Below are 21,593 nucleotides of genomic sequence, written 5' to 3'. Positions count from 1 at the left end.
ATAGCCTGGTGGCCCTGACCAGCAATAAACACACCAGTGTGCTGGCGGATCTCACCACAGGTACATGGACAGATATCTTCTTTCATTAGAGGGTCAGTGGGTGGGCTATCCACTGACTCTCTCCTCTATGGAGAAAGAAGCTGTGCTAGGTGTCTTGGCTACAATAAAACTATTAAAAAACAAATAAATTCACAGTTATTGCTGAGGATTAAGATATCTACAGCTCACTGAGCATGTAACAACATGATCAATAATCTAAATTCGTCATTAAATAGACACCTATAAAGTTTTTTTGCTGCAACATTTAAGCAATAAAATAAAGTCAAACCTTAAAATTAATCCCAAAGCAAGCCATTAAGTAGCAAATATACAACAGTGTTACAAATGGTGTTCCGTGTTACTTTCAGCGTCACAGCAAAATAAATCATGAGTTGTGAACGTAAATTTGTTTGTGATGCAAAAAATAAACAAATTAAATTAAATTCTCACACCCCAAAACAATGACAAGAAATGTTTTTCTATCCAGTTGTCCTCGCAGATTGCACACAAAAAAAATGAACCCAAAGAAGTCAGATTCACGAACAAATGACACACGAGCCAGTTATTTTTGTTTGTTTGACGAATTTCTGTTGTCTATTTTGTTATTAAGGAATGATTCTTAGAGTTAGGTGTGTTTTATTGTCTTTTCAGTGATGAAACATTTCAACGTTAAGAAACTACATGTAAAAGACATAATTGTAGCCTATATTATTATATAATATGAAATGTTTCAGTTATGTTTGGACATAAAAAAAGAAAAAAAAGAAAGAAAAAGAAAATGCCTGAAAAATAAGGTGTCCGTGAGAGCTCTGCTCTGCTCTGCAATGCAAAATAAATAAATAAATAAATAAATAAATAAATATATATATATATATATATATATATATATATATATATATATATATATATATATATATATATATATATATAATTAAATCAAAACACACATGCAAACAGAGAAATAAAGAAAGAAAAGAAAAAGAACCCCCCCCCCCCCCCCCCCCCCCCCCCCCCGCAAATTCAGAAAGCATTTTCATCAATTTTATAACACATCCGCTGGAAATTCTCAACACAACAAAGAAACGCGCTTCCCTTAAACATTTCCGATGTGTTCTGTACATATTTGCAGCACATTTGTTTTTGTTTTTTTGTATTGTATTGTACTTGCAGCACGTTTCTTTGCTTGTGTTGTAAGAATTTGCAGCACGTTTCTGTATTGTATTTGCAGCACATTTCTGTTTGTTTGTGTTGTGAGAATTTGCAGCACGTGTGTTGTCAAATTGATGAAGTTGTTTTCTTAATCTGCAGGTGATTTTTTTCTATTTGCATGTGTTTTTTCATTTGCAACACATTGAGCACTCTTTTTATTATGTTAAGATGTAAATGAAATAACTAAACTGATTAATTTTTCTTTTTCAGAATGACCCAAAATAAAATTTCAGAAGCACATTTTTTATACAATTTAGTCAATAATTATTTTATCTATCTATCATGTCTTTTAATGCAAAAAGACACATTACTTGTGATCAGAGACAAGACAGAGTCAAGTTTGGTAAAATATATATTTTATTTTATTCTTCATACAAAGCAAAGGTATGAATTATCAATATTTTATTATCTAGAAACATCTGTTCCATTTTTTTTTCACGTTGTAAAATTAATTTTTGATACCACAAAATACTTGGTTTACATGTCTTCCGCATCATTTGTACATAAAGATAATTTCTAGTCTATGCATTTGTTATACTCAGAGTAAGACAAACATTTCGAACATCTGGATATCTCTATGGGGTTGAATAAAACTCAACCATTAAACAGATGCATCAGCACACACTGCCTGACCATGAGCAAAGATATGAAACTTTGCTCATACTAACTTTTGACAGATCAGAATCATACGCAGTTCACATGTAATCAGTGAGGGACGAACTTTACCCAGAAAATGCCTGAGCAATAAATCTCTTCCACATCCTGGGACAGTTGTTTCTGAACCAAAAAACTCAATTGCACTGGTAAAAATCACGGGAGGCCCCATGGGCGAGCATTTGATGACAATTTACTTGACATTATTTCATTTCCATCATCCAAATAATTTGCATTTAAACACAATGTGAATGCAAGAAACAAGCTTTGATGATTTCCTTTCCTTTGCCTCCTCAGAACATTTGATCACTTGAATTGAGAAAAAAGAAAATCCCTTAATTTAGACTAAAAGGCCAACAAGAATCGCATGGCTGTGTCCTCACAGCTGATAAATATTACAGTCTCCTCTCTAAAGGAAAGGAAGTTGGCTTAACATAGCACAGGACTGGTTTGAGGCACAGCATGTTGTAAAGCAAAACAAAAATCAGTTAGCTGATACAGAATGCTTTCATGTTTTTTTTTTTGTTTTTTTTAATGCATCCATCCAAAACCAAACAATTAGACAAACGTTTCCCTCTGCATTTCATTTTCCAGTATATTAAATAGGGGTGAAAAAGGCGAAGTTTTAGTACATTCGTAATGCAATATTCTGCCTTAAAACCTCCCTGTGACCTCACCATCTACAGCATCTCAGCCTGATGTTGGTGTAAAAAGTGACATGTTGGCTCCATGCACTCTTCAAACCCCACACCTGATCCTAAATCAGGTGCTCCGAGTGAACAGTAACCAGAGCTGCACCAAGCCCAGTCATTCATCTTGCCTTCGAGACAGCCGCCATCTCAGTGGTCACGGGATGAATTTCACAGATAAAGACCAACCAACTGTTTCTCTGCGCTTTCAAGTAGAAAGACAAACAAAAGCACGTGAAGGCTTGCATGAGAAAAAGATGAACAATGAGGCATCTCAGTGCAAGCTTGTTCAAATTTGGCAAGAAGAGGAGACATGAGATGCGGCGTAAAATGCATTTTGATGGGATGAACGAGAAATGCTACTCTTCACGTTAGGGGTTTTATATTCTAGTATGAGTCACATTTGAGTAAAGCTTCATAAAGATAGGGGCCTGACATCCATGAGGCTTATATGACATCATTTGGCTCTTGCTTTTTAAACAAACACAGTTCCTTTCAAAGCTATCTTGACCTTTGGACCTTTCACACAGGACAGCAGGCCGTTTCTGAGGCTGGAGGAAACCAATCGATCAGTTCAGATATAATGTCGACATGCTGCTTTGCTGTTGTCTGAGATACGATTTAGCCATAGACGGATTGGTCATTCATTACAGGAGCCAGCAAGTGAAAGGCCAGCGGCTGACTTTTAACATGAGTGACACTGTAAGTAGCAATTAGGGGTATTGATCGTCATGTTATTGAGTAAAGGGACAGATCAGATCAGATCAGCTCTTGCTTATCAGCTGAACAAAGTAGTTCTCAGGCCAATATGGAGTGTAATGAAACATGAAATGCGGTCAGAGAGTGAAATATAGTTCATTCGTAAAGATACACATCACTGGACATTCAGAACTGAATGAATTGCAAATGGCGCTGTTGGTTTGTAAATGCACAATACCCGTAACAAACTGTTTTTTTTTTTTTTTTTTTTGTCAGACCATTTTCGAATTTGGAAGCACCATTAAAATCATTGTTAATGGATATACGCAAAGCAAATCAAAAAGGTGGAATGTCGGTGGTGCGACTAGAGTTGGGCTGGACGTTATGTACAATATGGTTAGGCAGCTTAGTGAATTAATTGCTTAGAAATTAAAAATAAATTATTATAAAATAGATTTCTGTACATTTTACATATATATAGCAATCATCTCAATGTCTTTTTGCCCATTTCAAATACACAGAAAAAAAAAGAAAGAAAACAACAAGTCCTCCATTCACGGTTAATCCCAACCAAAGTTATGCCCAGTCATCTGGTAGAACTTCATGTTGAAAGGCCTGTAGAAGTCTCTAAGCCTCTGCACAACCTCAGGGTCAATGTTTGGATGGGTCCGCCCTTTGGTTTTACCCAGGCAATGGGGCTTGCTGCTGCCCTCTGCCTTTTTGAGACAAGGGAAGCCCTTGGTCTGGTTGAAGTAGAAGTGTTTGTCTGTGATGATCCTCTTGAGCCCCAAAAAGTCCTGCACACGGCCCAGCTCTCCGGCCGGGTCACTGATCAGCCGCTCTCCGCTCACAAACAGGATCTGGCTCATGGGGAAGAACTGCAGCCAGTTGTCCAGGTGTTTGGCGTAGATGCCGATCTGAATGGCGCTCCACGAGGTGTCGATCAACCCTGTAGTCCTGTTTTTGAATGTCAGGCTCTCAAAAGTAGGAATGTCAGGCTTCTTGGACAGTGTCTGAGTGTAGTCAGAGATGGCTCTTGTGACGGGGTCCCGGACCACCACAATCAGCTTGGTGTCGCGGGACATGGCATAGATCCGGGCCGGAGCCTCGTGGGTCACAAAGTAGCTTGGTGTTTTCTCCATGGTGATCTGGCCCTCCAGAGTCTTAGGCATCAGGTCCCTATGGAGAGAGGGAGAAAGAAAGGAAAGGAGGTTAAGATGAAGGTCTAATGAAAACAAAACTTTGCATAACACAATCAAACAGATGGAGCATGAGGTGCTCCTCAATCAATGAGCCGATTCAAGGCCATGATTCTGGGTCAAATGTGATTAGCATTGGTTGCTAAACAAAACATGCATTCAAGCATCTCAGATGCACAAACCATGTTAGATGGCATTGCTTTTCTTAATAGTAAGGGCTTTCTATTGTAATACAAACTCTTTCAGAAGCTTTGGAGATGTGTTATTTGTCCCTTTCCTAAAATTATGCCTTGATGTTGCATTTTTAAGACAATGTTGATACATACTACTACATAACAATTATGCATTATGAATATTGAGAACTACTAATAATATGCATTGTGAATACTGAGTATTGACTACAACAACAACAATAATGTATATATAGTGGCATAATAATAATAATGATAATGATAATTTTTATTATTATTATTATTATATAATTGCTGTTATTTGTCTATTATTATTGTTTTAGAAGGCCCAATATTCAAGCATTAATGATGAAAAATGTGTATATTTATTTTTTAATATCCATATATATATCTGCTTCTGAATCTGATTGCAGTATTGTTCCAACATATGACCTCGACGATGGTCTTACACCACTGACCACCCAGATTTAAACAATCATTTATACTTCAAAGAGGCTAACACAAATGTCCACACTTAGCAAAGGCCTTCAAAACATATGTGCATTCCACATGAAAGTTGTTCAGCCTTGTTTAAAGACAGCGAGCTGCTTTTAAGGCAGTTACAGGGTGAAATGGATAGGTTACGTGCAGGACCACAACCAAGGGACATTTTTTTTTTAATGAAAAGTGAACATGCACGTTAACGCCAAACAGGCTTGGGTTTCACAACCCTGTCCAATCAGGAAGAGTGGATTATAGTGGAAGAGGTGATAACAGAGGACTTTAACGGACACATGGGGGTATGGATCCCATTTCGCTGGCACAGGCGCTTAGAAAATATGACATGTTAAAATGAGCAGAAACACACCTGAAGAAAGTTTAGCTTTTGCTGACTGAAAATATCAAGGCATAAAAAATGATATGTGATGTGAAATCAACCGAAGAAAATAACAGAACACCAAATTGATGGGTGGAGATAAGATAAAGTGTGAATTTCAGCCACGCTTAGACGTCAACAGACCCAGAATGAGCCTCCTTGGTGTATCAGTGTGCAAACAGATAAAACTCTTGTTGGTCTGTTGTCTCTGGAGTATCGAGCCTTGTTGGCTAATTTACTGCTGCATTGTAAAGTGCACCATAAGCATCTGGTGTAATCCTGCTTTGTGTGATTACACCCTGTGGAAACAAGGCTACGAGCAATTCAAGAGTCTGCAAACTATTTGTTAAAGGATATCACACACACTTCAATGGATCACAGTTTATTCTATCTCTCCAAACAGCCTTCAGTGAAAGCCTGACTATTTTTACCACTGGTGTTCACTAGTTAGAGGTGAGAGCCCCTCAGCACCAGAGCAGAGAGAGGTGTTATCATAAACAAAACCCACAGAGAGGGTTTCAATGCAGATATAAATTTCAAAACTATATGTGTACGTACGTTCCTGTAGACCTAGATTTTTGCTGGATTCTGCTGTTTTCCCACCCCCCTGTACAGCAACTGCAAAGCACCAACTCTCTGCACTAAAGGATTTTTCAAGATCACACAGCTGAAACTGTGTGAAAAAAAATACCCATTTTGCAACTGAAAATCAGGCAGTGCTGAATTTAGAATACAAGAACAGCCTAAGGCTGCAGGAGGTAACGTGTTGATATATTTGACTGAAAACTGTTGCCAGATTTGTGTGGTTACATGGCTTCTCTAAAGAGCTGGCCACAGATCCAATTATGATAATATCAGTTTGATTACTGCTCTGTCAGAACACTGGAGTGAGAGTTTGAGGAAAAGAACACAAGGGGAAAAAAACTCATTAATCTCTTTGAAATGAAAACAGATTATATTAGTGCCTTTTTATGCAATGACGCACTCTCGCACCCTCATCTGCATGGTTTAACAGTTTATTTCTAGTTTAGAGGAAATATAAATGTGTTGGCTTACTAAAATTTAGCCTCCTAGTGTGTGGTTTTAGAAAAAAAAATGTTTAAGTATTGCACAATAGGAGCAAACCAGCTGTATGTGTGGTGCTAATGAGGTGAGAGATAATGCAGGGTTTTGCAGTTAAATGAACCACCCTCACCTACTGTGCTACGGAGGAAAGAAACACACACATATATATGTACACATGTATATGAAGGAATAAATAAAGATAGATAGATCTTGCTGATGTGAACCACTACTGATGATGCAAAGTGACAAAACTACCAAGTTACAATGTTAAACAGCTGCCACTATTAAAGCTATTGGGGGCAGGGGGAGGGAGGTTAAAATAAACTCAGGTTTGGACCAAGAAAAGCAGGAGAAGAAAAAGTTACAAGACAAAAAAACTTAAAAGCCTCCAACGATCCTCTCACCTTACTTCTTTTACTTTGGCAGAGGGCAAAAGAAAACGGAGGGAGGGAGGGAGGGAGGGAGGGATGGAGGAAAGGGGTTGAGGAAGACAAGTAGGCAAGCTCTCAGAAGAACAATTGCCTTTCTTGCCTGTTTTGATTTATTAGGGTGCTTCTTTTTAGACATTCCGTCAGCAAACAGGCAAAGCTTTGACACCGAGGCCCTCTTTTTTTCCCCTCTTTTCTTTGAAAACCGAGCATTGTCCTTCAATGATCTGAAAGAGCAAGGGCTGTGGAGAGGCCAGAGAGGAAAGGGGGAAGGGTGACCATTGAAGGATGAGTGGAAAGCACTTCTCCAGCTCTCTCAGGTCTGGGCGAGGGGAGGCTGTGGAGAGCTCTTGAGCTGAACGTGTGCCTCAAGTGCCTCACCGGTACATGGCACACACTACCACTGGAGCAGGTAAAGATACGCTGTGTATTAATTATTAAAATGGGGATTAGAAAGTGGATATGAGTGTTCAAAATGATTCCACTGATAAAAAGGGTCACTCCTCTCAAATGATGAAGCAAGGTCAAAGATTGCTCCCTCCTCTTGGGATTTCTGTCGTCATTCATTCCTAGTACAATTCTGCCCATGACCTAATGGTCATAGCTGTTTTGGATCAACTTTGGAAGTGCGCTTAGTGGGTCTTGTTTAAGCTGGAGAGAACGATAAGTCAGAAAGTAGGATCAGATATAGGATCAGAATGACCCTGAGGGGCATGTTGAAAGGCTTTTTATCCAGTAGAGATAAATCGACAAAGGGAGAAAATGACAGAAGGAAGCACAAGAGAGAACAAAAGACACAGAAGGGAGTTTTTATAACAAAGTTTTTGCCTTCTGTCGAATTTGGTTTGTTAAGAAGAGCTTGTTTTTCTTTAGGTAGACACAGTATCCCCCATGATCTCTTTGCTTTCAAGTGACAAGGATTATAGTATATCTGTCTTTCAACTCTAGCATTGTTATGGTTATATTCTGGACAGCTTTTTTCTTCTTTTGCTGTGCATTTTTTCTTTTGTATACGCAAACTGATAGGGACTAGAAGCATGTTTTATATCTAGTGCTTTCAAGTCTTGGTGGGATTAGAGAAACACAGACATACCTGCACTTTGGTTCTGAAGAGCAAGTCAAAACAGACATAACTTTGAAACACCTGTGCGTGTGTCTTTGATAGACATGTCCTAAGCAAAAGAACTTGCCGCTGCTACAGTACCGGCAAGATGAAGAGCTTTTTGAGTAAGCCGCAGTGTAATAAATTCTCAGCAGTCAAATAAACTTAAATTAATTGCCAATGAGTTTAACAGCTTAGCTGCTTGGGCTTGGTACACCAGAAAGATAAAACGCCCAAGCCGCAAAGCAGTTACACTCATGTAAAATGGCAGTGCTTGTGTCAGAATGGTAGTGTGAGAATTTGCCAAAATGTCAATCAAAATGTGTCATAATCATTAAGGGTTAGTTCACTCAAAAATTATTATTTTGTCTTCATTAATTCCCTCTCATTTTGTCCCAAAGATATACGACTTTCAGTAAACACAAAAGAAAAGTATATATACACACACTTCAGCCTCTGTTTCATAATCAGACTACTGATTACAGTGTTCTAACCCCAGACTACCGGTGTCACATAGATCAGAGCGTTTGAGTGGCACTTCACCCTACCAAAGGCTGACAATTTTACTCCTCCTAGCACATTAGACTATCAGAAGTGGAGGATGGGGTGGGGTGGGGGGCATACCTGACATTCATACATGAACAGATGATGGCTAATACTAGAAAAGAAACAGAGGGCTTGTTCAGGAGAAAGTCGGCTGCCACTTCATGAACGGGTGAGAGTGAGCTGATAAGCGACTGTCTGCCTTTGGGCTGACTAAATTGTGTTTTTGACCTTAAAGTTCTGAGGCTCTTGTTTGAAGCTTAAAGCTTAAGGGTATAGTTCACCCAAAAATGAAATCACCCCATGATTTACTTACACTCAAGCCATCCTAGGTGTATAGGCCTATGACTTTCTTCTTTCAGATGAATACAATCAGAGTTATATTTAAAAACTCTCCTGAAGTTTAAGGTTTATAAAGTTTTAAATATGGATATTTTTCTTACAAAAACACGCTGATTCGCTTCAGGGGGCCTTCATTAACCCCCCGGAGCTGTGTGGGGCACTTTTTATGATAGATCGATGCAGTTTATTGGACATATATTGGACTATTGAATATCACCCATTCACTGCCATAATAAATATTTTATGAGCGATTGGATTTTTCAGGTATTTTTTTGATTTTATTCTGAAAGAAGAAAGTCATATTCACATAGGATGGCTTGAGGGTGAGTAAATCATGGGGGTAATTTTCATTTTTGGGTGAACTATCCCTTTAATATCAAGCAACTACTGGAACAACTGTGAGAGCAGGATCACTTCTTTAGCGTGTCTAGAGAGCCTGCCGGGAGATCGTCTTCAACAGAGGCTGTGTGGCTACATCTGGTAAATCCAGGCACCTCCCAGGCCGTACCATACAGACAATATTTTCTTCTCTTTGTCGTCATAGCGACCTGAGCGAGGCTGTAGTTTTGAAATACACCCTGCGGAGTCTGGAGCCTTGACATTATATTTAACCGCAGAGCAAAACTGCAGCCGTAAATCTATGGAGCAAAGCTGGGTTTTATAGCACAAGCACCGGGAGAATGGTAATGGGGTGGTGAGGAGAGAAAAGAAAGAGAAAAATACAGAGCGAAAAAGCCAGGATGAGCATGTGTGCAACAGCTTTAAGTTACCAATGCATTTGAGAGGTACTTAGAGCCTCCTGATGGTTGGTTTCCTAAATGAGAATTGTTAGAGATCTCTTCTTAATCTGCAAAGCTGAAGCCAAGAGACTGTATAGCACACCCATGAGTGTTTTATGAATATCCCAGATTCTAGCGGCTATACTTTACCTTTTCCTTGCCTAACCTTTCGCGTTCCACGTCTAGCTCTTCCTCAGGTTTCTCCTCAGCCTCTGATCTTTGCCATGTAACCCTGACGTGAACATAAAGAGGTGTAAACGACCGTCTCCATCGGGCCCATCTAAGGTGTTGGTGTGTCTTAGCTTCAGTTTCTGACATTCTCGCTGACAGATCTTGTCACTAGATCTGCATCCGACGGACAGAGAAAGCCTCTCTCACATGGAGTGACTGCTCTGATGGATAAATAATGAAAGAACGGGGAGGATTGCAGACACTTCTGACCTGCCTTTCTCCAAGAATAGACACACTCTTCCTTTAGAGTCATCTCTAAAGAGGGTTATACCTTAATGCTGATCTAGTTTCTCATTAAATTATTATGCCTGAGCTAGCAGCCAGGCTCAGATTTTCTGAAAACTACTTTATTGGTGTCTTTGAGGCTAAAAACATCTGCATGAAACTGTGAACAGTTAGTCCCTCAACACTAAAGAGAAACATTGAGTTGTTTAATCTGTATATTTTCTCTCTCAAAGCAGGGGGCTTGGGTTTTGGAATGAAGACTGGTTTGCTTTAGGGTGTCAGGGGCAGAAAAATATATTTAGGTATCCCTGTAGTGTTGATTATATAAAGACACTGGACATAAAGTGAGTATGGGGAGAGAGGGTAGGCTACACTATCTACTCAGCAGTCATACTGAGGTCTAGCCTTGACTTGTGCCAGCCACAATTTCAGGCCTTTTTTCTTTCTTCTTTTCTTTCTCTCTCTTGCTCTCAAACTCATTCGAAGGCACAACAGCCTCTGAGAAGGGCAGAACATGCATAAATCACTGAGACCTCAAGCTCTGTATGTTGCAATCTGCCCCGACTCTGTTTCAGCCTTATTTGCTGCCATTCAACACCTACCAAAATCTCTTTAAAACAAGAGTGGGGTGTGTTTTCTGCTGTCCAGGCCACACAATGAGTTACGGCCCTAGGTCATGCCAGCTGAGTGGAATTACGTGTGTTGGTGACAAGGCTGTGCAAGCAGAGGCTGCCGTCAGATCTGAATAAAAGATGGAGGGATGAGACGGGGTAATAAAGTGCACTTTTCTCTCACTTAGGCATGCATCTTACAGAGCTGTAGCATGTGCTGAAGAGCCATTTGTAGGACTGGCAACTTTGACTTTATTGGAGAGGTGTTTCTGCGATATTAGAGTCATACCTAAAAAAGTGAGTAGGATGAATTTGTCTCTTCTTACTTGGCCCAAGTCAAAAGAGTCTAAACACAAATCTTTATGATATTCTGCTCTCTAGATACGGCTCAGGATGCTCCTTTAATGCAAGTCTGTTTTGCCTTTTTCAATGTCTTTTAGGCAAAAATCACAAGCCTAGTCACTTAGCATACTGCAATATAGTGAAATTTAGGACAAAATTAGCACAAATCATTATTTTGTAAATGAATATGCATTGATAAAAGACAAAACAGATGAAGAAAACATTTTAAGTAAAATAAATTCAGAACATACAATAACAATAAAAATACTAGAACTAACCTTAAACCATCTTTAAGCTGTTTTTAATGTTTGCTATAAAGGTGTGTTAACACAAAAATGTTCAAAAAAAGAAATCTGGGTCAAATTTAATCCAGTAAGCATTTAAGCTGCTAAAGGGGTTTGTCTGCCTGTGATGTGTATAGAGTGGGTATAGAAAAGAATCACCCCCCTTTAAAATTATCACATTTTGTTGCTTTGCAGTCTGAAATTAAGACGGACACAGTTTTTGTTTTACCCAGCTGTGTTTGCTCAGTGCAACTTATAACATCCAACATGTAAGATATAACCAATATATCCTTCATCCAACTCAAGTAATATTTTAAATGGGGTGATTCTTTTCTATACCCAATACATTACTATTAATATGTAATTAAAAAGAAAATAATTATTGCTGGTCCTGAATGATAATTGCAAGTTACTTTAATTTATTTACAACAAGAAATGATTATGCTGATATTAACCGAAACCCTACTGTGTCTAGGGTAGTTCCAAACTTTTATTTGGCAAATGCAAATCCCCAAAATTAAATAATTTTGGCAAACCCAAACAACTCCACTTAAAAACAGACTTCATTACTATCCAGATTGCATAATGCATATAATTACATATCCTATATTCAGTATTGACTTACCCCGTACTCTTGCAGTAACTCCACAAACAATAGCCTTCCAATAGAATCTACTTTGGTTATTAGCTGTGATCAAGCCAGTACCCCAGTGTTTATCTTGCTCTTGCTAATCCGCATAAGCTTGTTTACTTTGGGTGTTTGTAGAGGGTGTTAATGGACTCAGTCCCCTACTTCATTTACATTCCCACTGAGTGACACAACGAGTCTCTAGACTGTTAGTGGTATTTATTGTAACTAGCATTGATGAGGTTTTAGCTTGTTTACTAAGCTATAAAGGCTATTAGCAAAGCTACAAAGCCAAAGAGTGTGCAGATTTGCTGGCATTTTAAAAAGATCATCTCATAAGACAGTAGGATATCTCACTAAATTGTTGTAAAATTGGCATAGAGACTTCCAAGATTTCAGTCCTTTTTTCACTTTTTAAAGCAATCACACTCAAACACAAGAACACACATGCACACACCTATTACATCCTGTTTTGTTTGCCACACGATCTGCTCCAGCTGAGGAGCTTTTGAAGACAGGTGAGCTTTAAAGAGCTGGGAATTTCCTCCATGTCTGTCAACCGGTTACATCAGAGGCTTACGGCACAGCTGCGTTACTTTGACGCTGAAGGTTAATGGTTTACAAATTCCTCCAAACTAGCATTCTTCATCGCTAACCCACAATTAGCTAAATTATGTGGTAAAAGCAGAATGAAACTGCACGTATAAGACAAGAAGACTAAAAAGAGCATACAGCTCTCTCCTATGGCAACTATGGTTTCCTCTCCTATGGTTTTTTCGACGATAGCATAGTTACAGTCTGCTTTGGTATCTTAGCGCCAGTTGAAGACAATATAACTGGCCAGAAACAAAAAAGAAATCACTGTCAAACGCTTCTGCTGAAAGTAATCAGCTGAGTGCGGATGTCACAGGTGTAATTAGATTTCAGGGGTTGCTATTTTAGCAGGCATGTTGATCTATTGTGAATACGATGACAAATGTTTTTGCTTTCCTTTCTCTCCACTGTCTGGGTTCCAGAAGGCCTTACGGTCTCACAAGAAACAAGATCTAAAGTCTTGGTGCCAAGAGGACAAGCCATTCAGCCACATAATGCAGATCCACATAAAGAGACATTTGAGAAATGGGCTATGAAACCAAGAAAAAGCAGCGAACGAATAACTCGCTAGCTTGGTTTGTTTTAAAAAAAAAAACATATGACTTCAACTATTTCTATTGGTCGCTGATGAATATTCATACAGTACTATGGAATGGTGATGCAATTAAGGATGCACTGATATTAAATTTCTGACTGATATGTATAATTTTACTTATGTTAAAAAGGGGCAATTGCATTCTAAAACGAAAAGAAAAAATATATATAATATAATATAATATAATATAATATAATATAATATAATATAATATAATATAATATAATATAATATAATATAATATAATATAATATAATATAATATAATATACTCTTTGAAGAAGAGAGTGACAAGAGAGTTCATTAATAACAATGTAGAAAAGTAATTCTCACTATAAAAATGATGACATACAGACTTGTCACGTTTTTACTTATTTTCTAGCTGGTTCTTTTCCTAGAAGAGTGAGAGAGAGAAAGAAAACAATGCAAAAAGCTAAAAAGAGAAAGTGGGAGGACAAAAGTGGTGACAGTTCCTGGGCTACAGGGAGACACTTGCTTTGTTGCTCCTCTGGGTACATCAGCAGTGTGTGTATGTGTGTGTTGCTTCAATTGTCTGCTCTTTTCTCGCTGAGGTTAATGGGAACCTCAGGGGGTCTCTACTTCTCCCTGATCCTCTGCTTTTAACTTTCTTCAGACAGAAAAAGACATATACACACAAACAGTGCCTTTAAAAAAATCATCTACGGTCAGCGGTTATATAGCATCACTTCAAGTTTCTTTCCATAGTCACTTCTTTCTCACTACTTGTGCTAATAATCCTCCTCAGGGCGTCAAACTTTCAGAAAATGAGCTCTGATGATCACACACTTGGGAGGAGACAGACCTGGCAGGAGACATGGGCCAACAATTACCGGACCATACTGGCAGCCGCGTGCTGTATCCCCCAGGCTCCTGTAAACTCTGTTTATTTAGCTACAATGAATGAGCTTGTTGAAGAAAAAGGGGTAGCATTATTCTGACATCCGACATCCAAATTATCACCTCTTTTAAAAAGGGTCCAATTCACGGCAAGCTCAGAGGGAGGGTCTGTAAACAACAGGCCACTCAAATCAAATAAAAGGTGGAAGGGGAAGGGTTTTAGCTACCATATTTCTCCTGTTTTCAGCTGTCCAATCAACCAGAGAAAGTATATACAAATTATGTCCAATAGGAAGAAAAAAGTTGAACAGTTATAATTAAGCCCTTATCCTCTATTTGTCATTGGTTTGCATATATTGGGTGTTTGAATGTATGTATGAGAGACAATACTTCAGTAGGAGGGTTCGAAACACGAGCGTTTGACATCGAGTTCCTGTCTGCCTTTATTTTATCCTCTAGCAGGAGGTTCCTGCTTAGGATGGCCATGTTATTTTGATTTTCTCTGGAGGACACTTTAGTTTCTCAATAGCAGACCACCACAGTGGGCCTCTACTGTCCACCTCTCCCCAGGCCATCCCTTTCACAATTAGCCGGTGGCAATTTGGCGAATGAAAGCCCCTTTCTCCAGACTAAAACCCTCCCTGTTTGGTCTACCCCACTGGTAAAGCCATGCCCGCTCAAGCAGGGGCCCACTCTCTCTCTCTCTCTCTCTCTGACCAATGTGCCCAGTTGGAGGTGGCCTTATGTGGGCACTGAGGCCTACAACAACCTGACGGGAAAAAATACAGCTTGATGTGGGGCCCAACTCTAATATGGGGTACAAGGAGAGAAGACATGTACATGATGGACCTTATGTGTGTTCTTCAACAATCACACACCATCATATTTGACACAAAATGTACAGTTTAGTGGAAATACAAAGAGGAGATGAAAGAGAAGGTAATTTTGACAGAAATATCAAAGTGGTTCATTTCTCAGAAGTGTGAGAGATGAGTACCAACGAGAAGAGAAAGCAGAAACGGAGCTGAGGCCGAACACAAAAGCAGAATAATCCTTTGGTCTAAAGGATGCTGAGCAGTTTTGCCAACACTAAAGCATCATTTGGAGGCAGTCCTTTGAATGTCCTCAGTCAGCTCTGCTCAGGCTCTCAATAGAGGATGTCATCCTGCTGACTGCTGAATGGATGACCGGTCAAGGTTCAGATCCAGCTGAGAGGAGGAAGTCTATTCTTCTATGAGACCGAACTGCATTCATGGATGCTGCTCCTTAATCCTGACGTGGGATCAGTTTATAGTTTCAGATTACAGCAATTACCAAAGTGACTGCAGGCAAAGAACGTTTATAAAAAAATAATAAAAAAATTAAGTAACCAATATTAATAATAAATCATTCAATTTAAAAATACACACACACAACATATTTACATTTAATTCCCATCAGTTTTGGAGTCTAATAACTAAGTGTGTGTGTTCAGACAGGATGAGAGCTTGATCGGGTCTCACCTGCAGTGCAGATGGTCTTTACAGAGGCAATGTTTCTCAACTGATTCATAGATAACCGGAGCCACAAAGATCTTTAACCCAACACCATACAGTGCCCGCCACAGCGTAAACTAATCAATACATGAAGTCCCATAGGGTCTAAGATGGCTTGAGTCATCACTTTGTGCTTATCTGTGTGAGTGTGGGGGTGTACATTTCTTTTACAGAAATCACCAACCACCATACTTCACACTTACTGCAACAACAAAGTTGACATAGTAGGGTAAAAATAGATTTTCCAATAAACACAATCTTCATTTGAACAGTCTAAATTATTAGAATGATCTTTTAATTTATGTCAGTGTGGCAAGAAAACAGATTTTCTATAGAGTTTTTTCTCATGGGCATTACCACTTAGACATGGTGGCCCCTGCATTGTACAATCAGGAAGGAGGGGGTCACTGGCCACAGCGTCCGTATGGATCACCTACAAGGTGGTGTAAACACCCCATTGATTGTTGGTACAAAAGCAGAGGCATCCATCCAGAACTAGCCATTCCACGGATGGAAGTGCTCATCTGGACAAGGTGGCAGGGGGTCGCAGCCCTCCAAGCACTTCAGAACTTTCAAGTGACATGCTTCCGAGAGCGTTCCCTGGTCCGACAGCGAAACGGGATTTTCTGCAGAGCGTTTGCCTTTCACGGAACAGTGCTCCACTTGTCCTTTTGTTGGTCGGCAGTTACAGACCAAGTTGTTTAATAGCTTCTATTCAAAATACACACCCTTAATCTCAGGATGGACTCGGGGATTGCACACAAAAGAACTGCATTGTGCTACTACATACCTGACTTTCAAACACTCACTGGAAAAAGATACACAGACTAAACGTTACCAGTTGTATGAAGAGTGTTTGTTTACTGTATGGTTAACTACAAACAAGGAGTCTTCAACTACAAAAACTGCTCTGGTAGATTTGAAAATTATGTACTAGTAAGTCAAACTTTGCACCAGGGCCTCCACAACATTTGCTGTTCCAGCTGGGACCCTGTCTGTCTGGGTGTGTGGGATTTTTGAGAAGCCAACTCGACTGCTTATTAAATCATCAGAGTCTCCACAAAAAAGCAGCAAAACCAGGAGAGATTTTGCAAGGTCTCACAAATCAGAAAAGTTGTTGAAACTGAAATCTGTGAAAGGAGAATTGCCAAAGTTATTAATCAACAATTCAATCCACTACAACTTTAGCTATTCATACCGTATCTCTTACAAATAAACTGGCAGTTGTTACAAACTCTACATTGACCAGACATTTTTGGGAGAAGATCATAACAAAATGTGTATTGCTTGCAGATAATGCTTGAATTTCTATGAATCATACACAGGACTTACAGTCTCTAAAACAGCCTGAACAGGTCTAACCAGTACCGAGGAACAAAAGCTCATCTGCCATGTCTCTTTCTCTAGCTCTCTGTAGCAAAGAAAGGTCTGAAAAGGTCAATCACAACTTTCTGATAAACAGAGTCAATCTGCAGTAAAAACACCTTATTAAAAATTACTTGCAAACTTTCTGTGTGCTGCATTATTTTAAAATGCATTTCTGCACTATGAACTCTCTTTTCCATTACACAGCAAATCACTTTGCTAAGTATGAGACACTCTAAAACTCAGAATCAGAGTCCTGTTTTGTCTTGTGAGAGAGACAATTTAAAAAAAAGAAACACTTTGGCCATATCACTTCTTTAAAAAGACAAGAAGCGACCCAAAGTTCCTGTCAGCACAGAGGGTTCACCTCAAGCGCTCTGTCTGTCTGCACACACTCTCCCACACCGTTTTAGACCAGGTCACACGGAGATGTCAGAGATAGAAAAAAAAAAGAAAAAACAAAAACACTGAAAAAGCATAAGTCTGCATTTGTTTGTTCCCCCGAATCTTCAGCCGAAACAGCAGTGGCCAGATATAGAATTTTGCAGTGGCATCGAATGTCCAACTCAAACCAACTGCAATGGCATGTGAATCCTGTAACATTTGAGACAGAAAACTTTCTCGTAAGAGTGGAAAACAAGCATTTTACCCTTCAACACCCAGTGTTTTCATGTACAGAGGCTTTTGTGAAGTGACTTTTAACCAACTTTGTAACTCGGTAAAGACTCTGCTTTAAATTTGGAGCATTTATTATTATTATTATTATTATTATTATTATTATTATTTAGAAGGAAAAGGTTTGATTTAAAAAAAGCATTTTTGAAGAAAATCCTGGTTTCACATCCCACATCCACACACCAGACAAGCTCACTTTTTCAAAAAAAAAAAAAAAAATTAAAAAAAAAAAAAAAAAAAAAAAAAAAAGGGAAATTGACAGCTGCCCTGCATCTCTTTTTGGCAAAAAAAAAAAAAAAAAAACGCCAATTGACCAACATGTTTAAAGAATCTGAACAATTTTGGGACAATCTTGACTGATTTTGCTGGATCAGCCTGAATTTGCATTAGACTGAAGTGCAGGCCCCGGCATTTAAATAATTAATCAAATAAATATTTTTTTCCCCTCAACATGCATGAATACAATTCCCTTTTCATTAAGCTGGACTACCGAGCATTCACTACAACACCCATTCTTTCACCCGTCCTGTTTTTTGTTAAAGGGGCCCTGAAACGTTGCATATATTTAAAAGCACAGGGCTATCGCCCCTCAAACCTTTGCAAATCAATTTAGAGAGACAGGCGTGCAGTCCAGAACTGTTTTATCAACTTACTGAGTGTTTCTTTCCGCTCTGTGTCTGGGGTAAGCAGGGACAGACTCTGGGGCAATAAACCCCCCTTTCTTTCTTCAGTTTTATTTTATATAAGCTATACAATTATTTCATTACACTTTAGAGTAGAACAATAATAATGTTAACAAATAGTTAATCAAAATGTCATCACATTTAAATAACTGCAACACAGGCCTAAAAGTAACTAAAAAAAAAAAAAAAAAAAAAAAATCAAAAACCTACTCTGAAAGTTGATTTGAAACAAATGTCCCGAGTTCTAACAGCGAGTGTAATGAATTTATGAGCTCTCATATGGTGTTCTGTGCACTTTAGTAGATAAAACGAAATGGGCCAATTAAAAATGTCCAAAGCAGGCTCAAAAGAAACAGCTATGTGCAACTATAAATAGAAATGCTATTTCAATTGCAAGCCGACAAATTTAACATGAAATTTTTCCGTTTAGACAGCACAAAAAGAAAAACAGCTGCACTGAGCTAAACCTACCTAAAATACATTATAAACAAGTCTACTATCATTCACAAGCTACTAATTTCATTGATTCTATTATGTCATATTACTTTGATGTGTGCTTTTTATTTTCCATTAATTTCTCTCGATTCAGATACAAACACTTGCTCGCCGAAAATTAAGTTCAGTCACACTATTAAAATTTTCTCATCGTTATCCAACGTTTCAAATCGACAGTTAAAAATTTTCTGTCATTTATACCTAGTTTAAGGGTTTATTTATTTATTTAAAATAAAAAAAAAAAATGGTCAAAGGGCAATGCAAAGTACTTTGATTTAGTTAAGGCATCAACCGACTGAAATGCACTTTACAAAAAAAAAAAAAAAAAGTTTAAAGTACATTAGCTATATTTGTTTTAATCCTTATTTAAGATAATCTTAGAGTAAGACCGAGGTCTTGGGCAAAAATAAATAAATAAAAATCACAATATATGTTTTAAAAGTTATAAAAGTGACCGCAAAAGCAGATGTCCGTTGACCTGCAGTGATCACTGTGTCCAATAGAGACCACTGTGTCATCTGCGGTCGGATACGAGGCATCTCTCAAGATATTACAATCACAAAATAACAATAAAAAAATGCATCATTGCCGACCTATTGTGCTTATTTGAATAATATCCGTTTGAATGAATGTGTATTTAAAGGACCGTGTTCAACATTAATCTGCGAGTCTAACAGCTCCACAGTAGCAGAAACAGCGGAACCAAAATAAATGTTTAAACTGGAACCTGAAAACTACTGCAACTATGCGTTTATAGATGGCTGATTTCAAACCATACAGAACATACCATTTACATAATAATAATTACATTTGATTGCCTAGGATGGTTTGAGATCGAGTCAAAGGGTAAAATTACATAATGAATGACAGATACAACAAAAAGGGCCAATGAATGAGGGAGGACAAGGTTCGCTCTTGAAAAAAATAAATAAATAAATAATAATAGTGTTTATTTGGTTCACGTTTTTTATTTAATAAGCTACACGCAGCAGCAAAACTATTAAAGCTGCGATACATCATGACAATTGAATGGGGAAAAAAAGGCTATGAATTCAAAAGCCGTGCATATAGCCTAAAGTCTCCGTTTTACTCACTTTGAATCTATCGGATGATTTCTTATTTTATAGGAAGGTTAAAAAAAAAGAGTTGTAGGATTCTATCCTTATAACGAAACAATAGCCTAATTTACAATTTTACAAGTTTTCAGAGATTGAACTCTAAATTTCCCTCATTAGTAATTAAACTCAAAGTGGTCGTAAAAGGACAACTAAGTTATTAATAGGTTAGTCAATCATATTACCTAAAGGTAGCAATCAAACTCAGGTTAAATTTTAGTTAGGATTCAATTAACAGCTCAAGTCTCTTTCTGCTTGTACGAGTCTTGAGCTGAAAATGCCAACACATTGTTAAAAAAAAAAAAAAAAAAAAATCTGAAGGTCAAACAAATATATAATATTTGATAAAAAAAGTAAATATAACAAATAAATAATAATAATGAAATAAAATTCATTAAATAATAATAGTAAAAAAATATATAATTAAATAAAAAAAAAACTATTTTGGAAAGGGTAGGTTTATGATCAAAGTGTATTTACTTCACTGAAGGACAATATAAGTGAATGGAAGCATGTCGTATAAGGGAGCGTATTTATTATTAACGTTCTTACCTGTACCAGTCCAGTCCGTTGTCATAGTCACGGTCGAAGAAGTGCGGCTCGGCTCCGACCGCGCGGATATCTGGATGCACGCGCAGAAACTCCAGCAGCGCGCGCGTCCCGCCCTTTTTCACGCCGATGATGATCGCCTGAGGCAGCTTCTTACTCCCCGAGCCGTTGGAGAAACTTGACAGCGGGGAAACTCTCCGCCCGTCGTCCCACTCCTCAGTTCGGTCCATGTCCACTTCATCTTTACTGAAGTCTCTGGGAGCTCTCCGGACCGTGGGCTCATCATAATCTGACTCTACGTCCGTCCACGAGCTCTGCGGTCTGGACAGGAGCTTGGACATCATCAGGTCCGGCCGGCCACTTTCTGCCTCCGCATATTTCCCGAGGAAATCCGTCTCCTTCGCTCGGTTGTTATTATTATTGTCCACAACTAAACTTGGTGGCATACTGGCACAGTAGCCCACGCAGGAGTACAGCATGTAGACCCAGAGGAGCAGCATGATGAAGAGGAGCCCGAGTTTCTTCTTCACGGGACTGACGGAGAGTGCGTACAAATGGTGACAGAACAGGCTATATTCCATAAGCCCTGTGCGTGCAGACCATCACTCTCCAGCTGGACATATTGACAGGCAGGTACAGTTCTGTCCAGGTCCAGGACGAGCTTCAGGAATCCCCCCACTCAGGAGTCTTTAAAAGCCATTGGAGTCCACAATATAATCCTCAGACGAGAAATAAACTAACCCAAAGTGAACGGAAAAGCTAGGAATGCGATTTTAGTCAGCTGTTCTCGGTCATATCTGCGTGAGGAGGCGAGAAAACTGATGAGAACGACCAGTGCACTCGATTCCCCGCCGCAGCAGCTGCTCCCGGCCGCATCCTCGAGCGTCTGAGCGCTTTCGCGAGAGTACACCTTATAGAGCGCTGATGTGTGTGATTGACAACAGGGCCAGCCTACCGCTGAGCACGCGTTTGAATGAAGGCGGAGTTGTTTAAAAACGCCTGCCAATCAGAGAG

The 21,593-nt window shown here is 38.9% G+C and overlaps 1 protein-coding gene across 1 annotated transcript; it reads right to left on the bottom strand.

The window, feature by feature from the left end:
• Nucleotides 1-1,587: 1,587 nt before the first annotated feature.
• Nucleotides 1,588-21,593, bottom strand: LOC109090000 (heparan sulfate glucosamine 3-O-sulfotransferase 3B1-like). The gene is made up of 2 exons (XM_042768016.1): nt 20,583-21,593; nt 1,588-4,469 (listed from the first exon to the last, which is right to left on the bottom strand). The coding sequence occupies exons 1-2, from the start codon at nt 21,158-21,160 to the stop codon at nt 3,851-3,853; spliced, it is 1,197 nt and encodes a 398-aa protein (XP_042623950.1). The 5' UTR covers nt 21,161-21,593; the 3' UTR covers nt 1,588-3,850.

This window comes from Cyprinus carpio, chromosome A12, assembly GCF_018340385.1.
Source record: "Cyprinus carpio isolate SPL01 chromosome A12, ASM1834038v1, whole genome shotgun sequence".
NCBI classification, from domain to species: domain Eukaryota; kingdom Metazoa; phylum Chordata; class Actinopteri; order Cypriniformes; family Cyprinidae; genus Cyprinus; species Cyprinus carpio.
The sequence above is the reverse complement of the archived record's forward strand: the minus strand, read 5'-3'. Positions and strand labels throughout refer to the sequence as shown.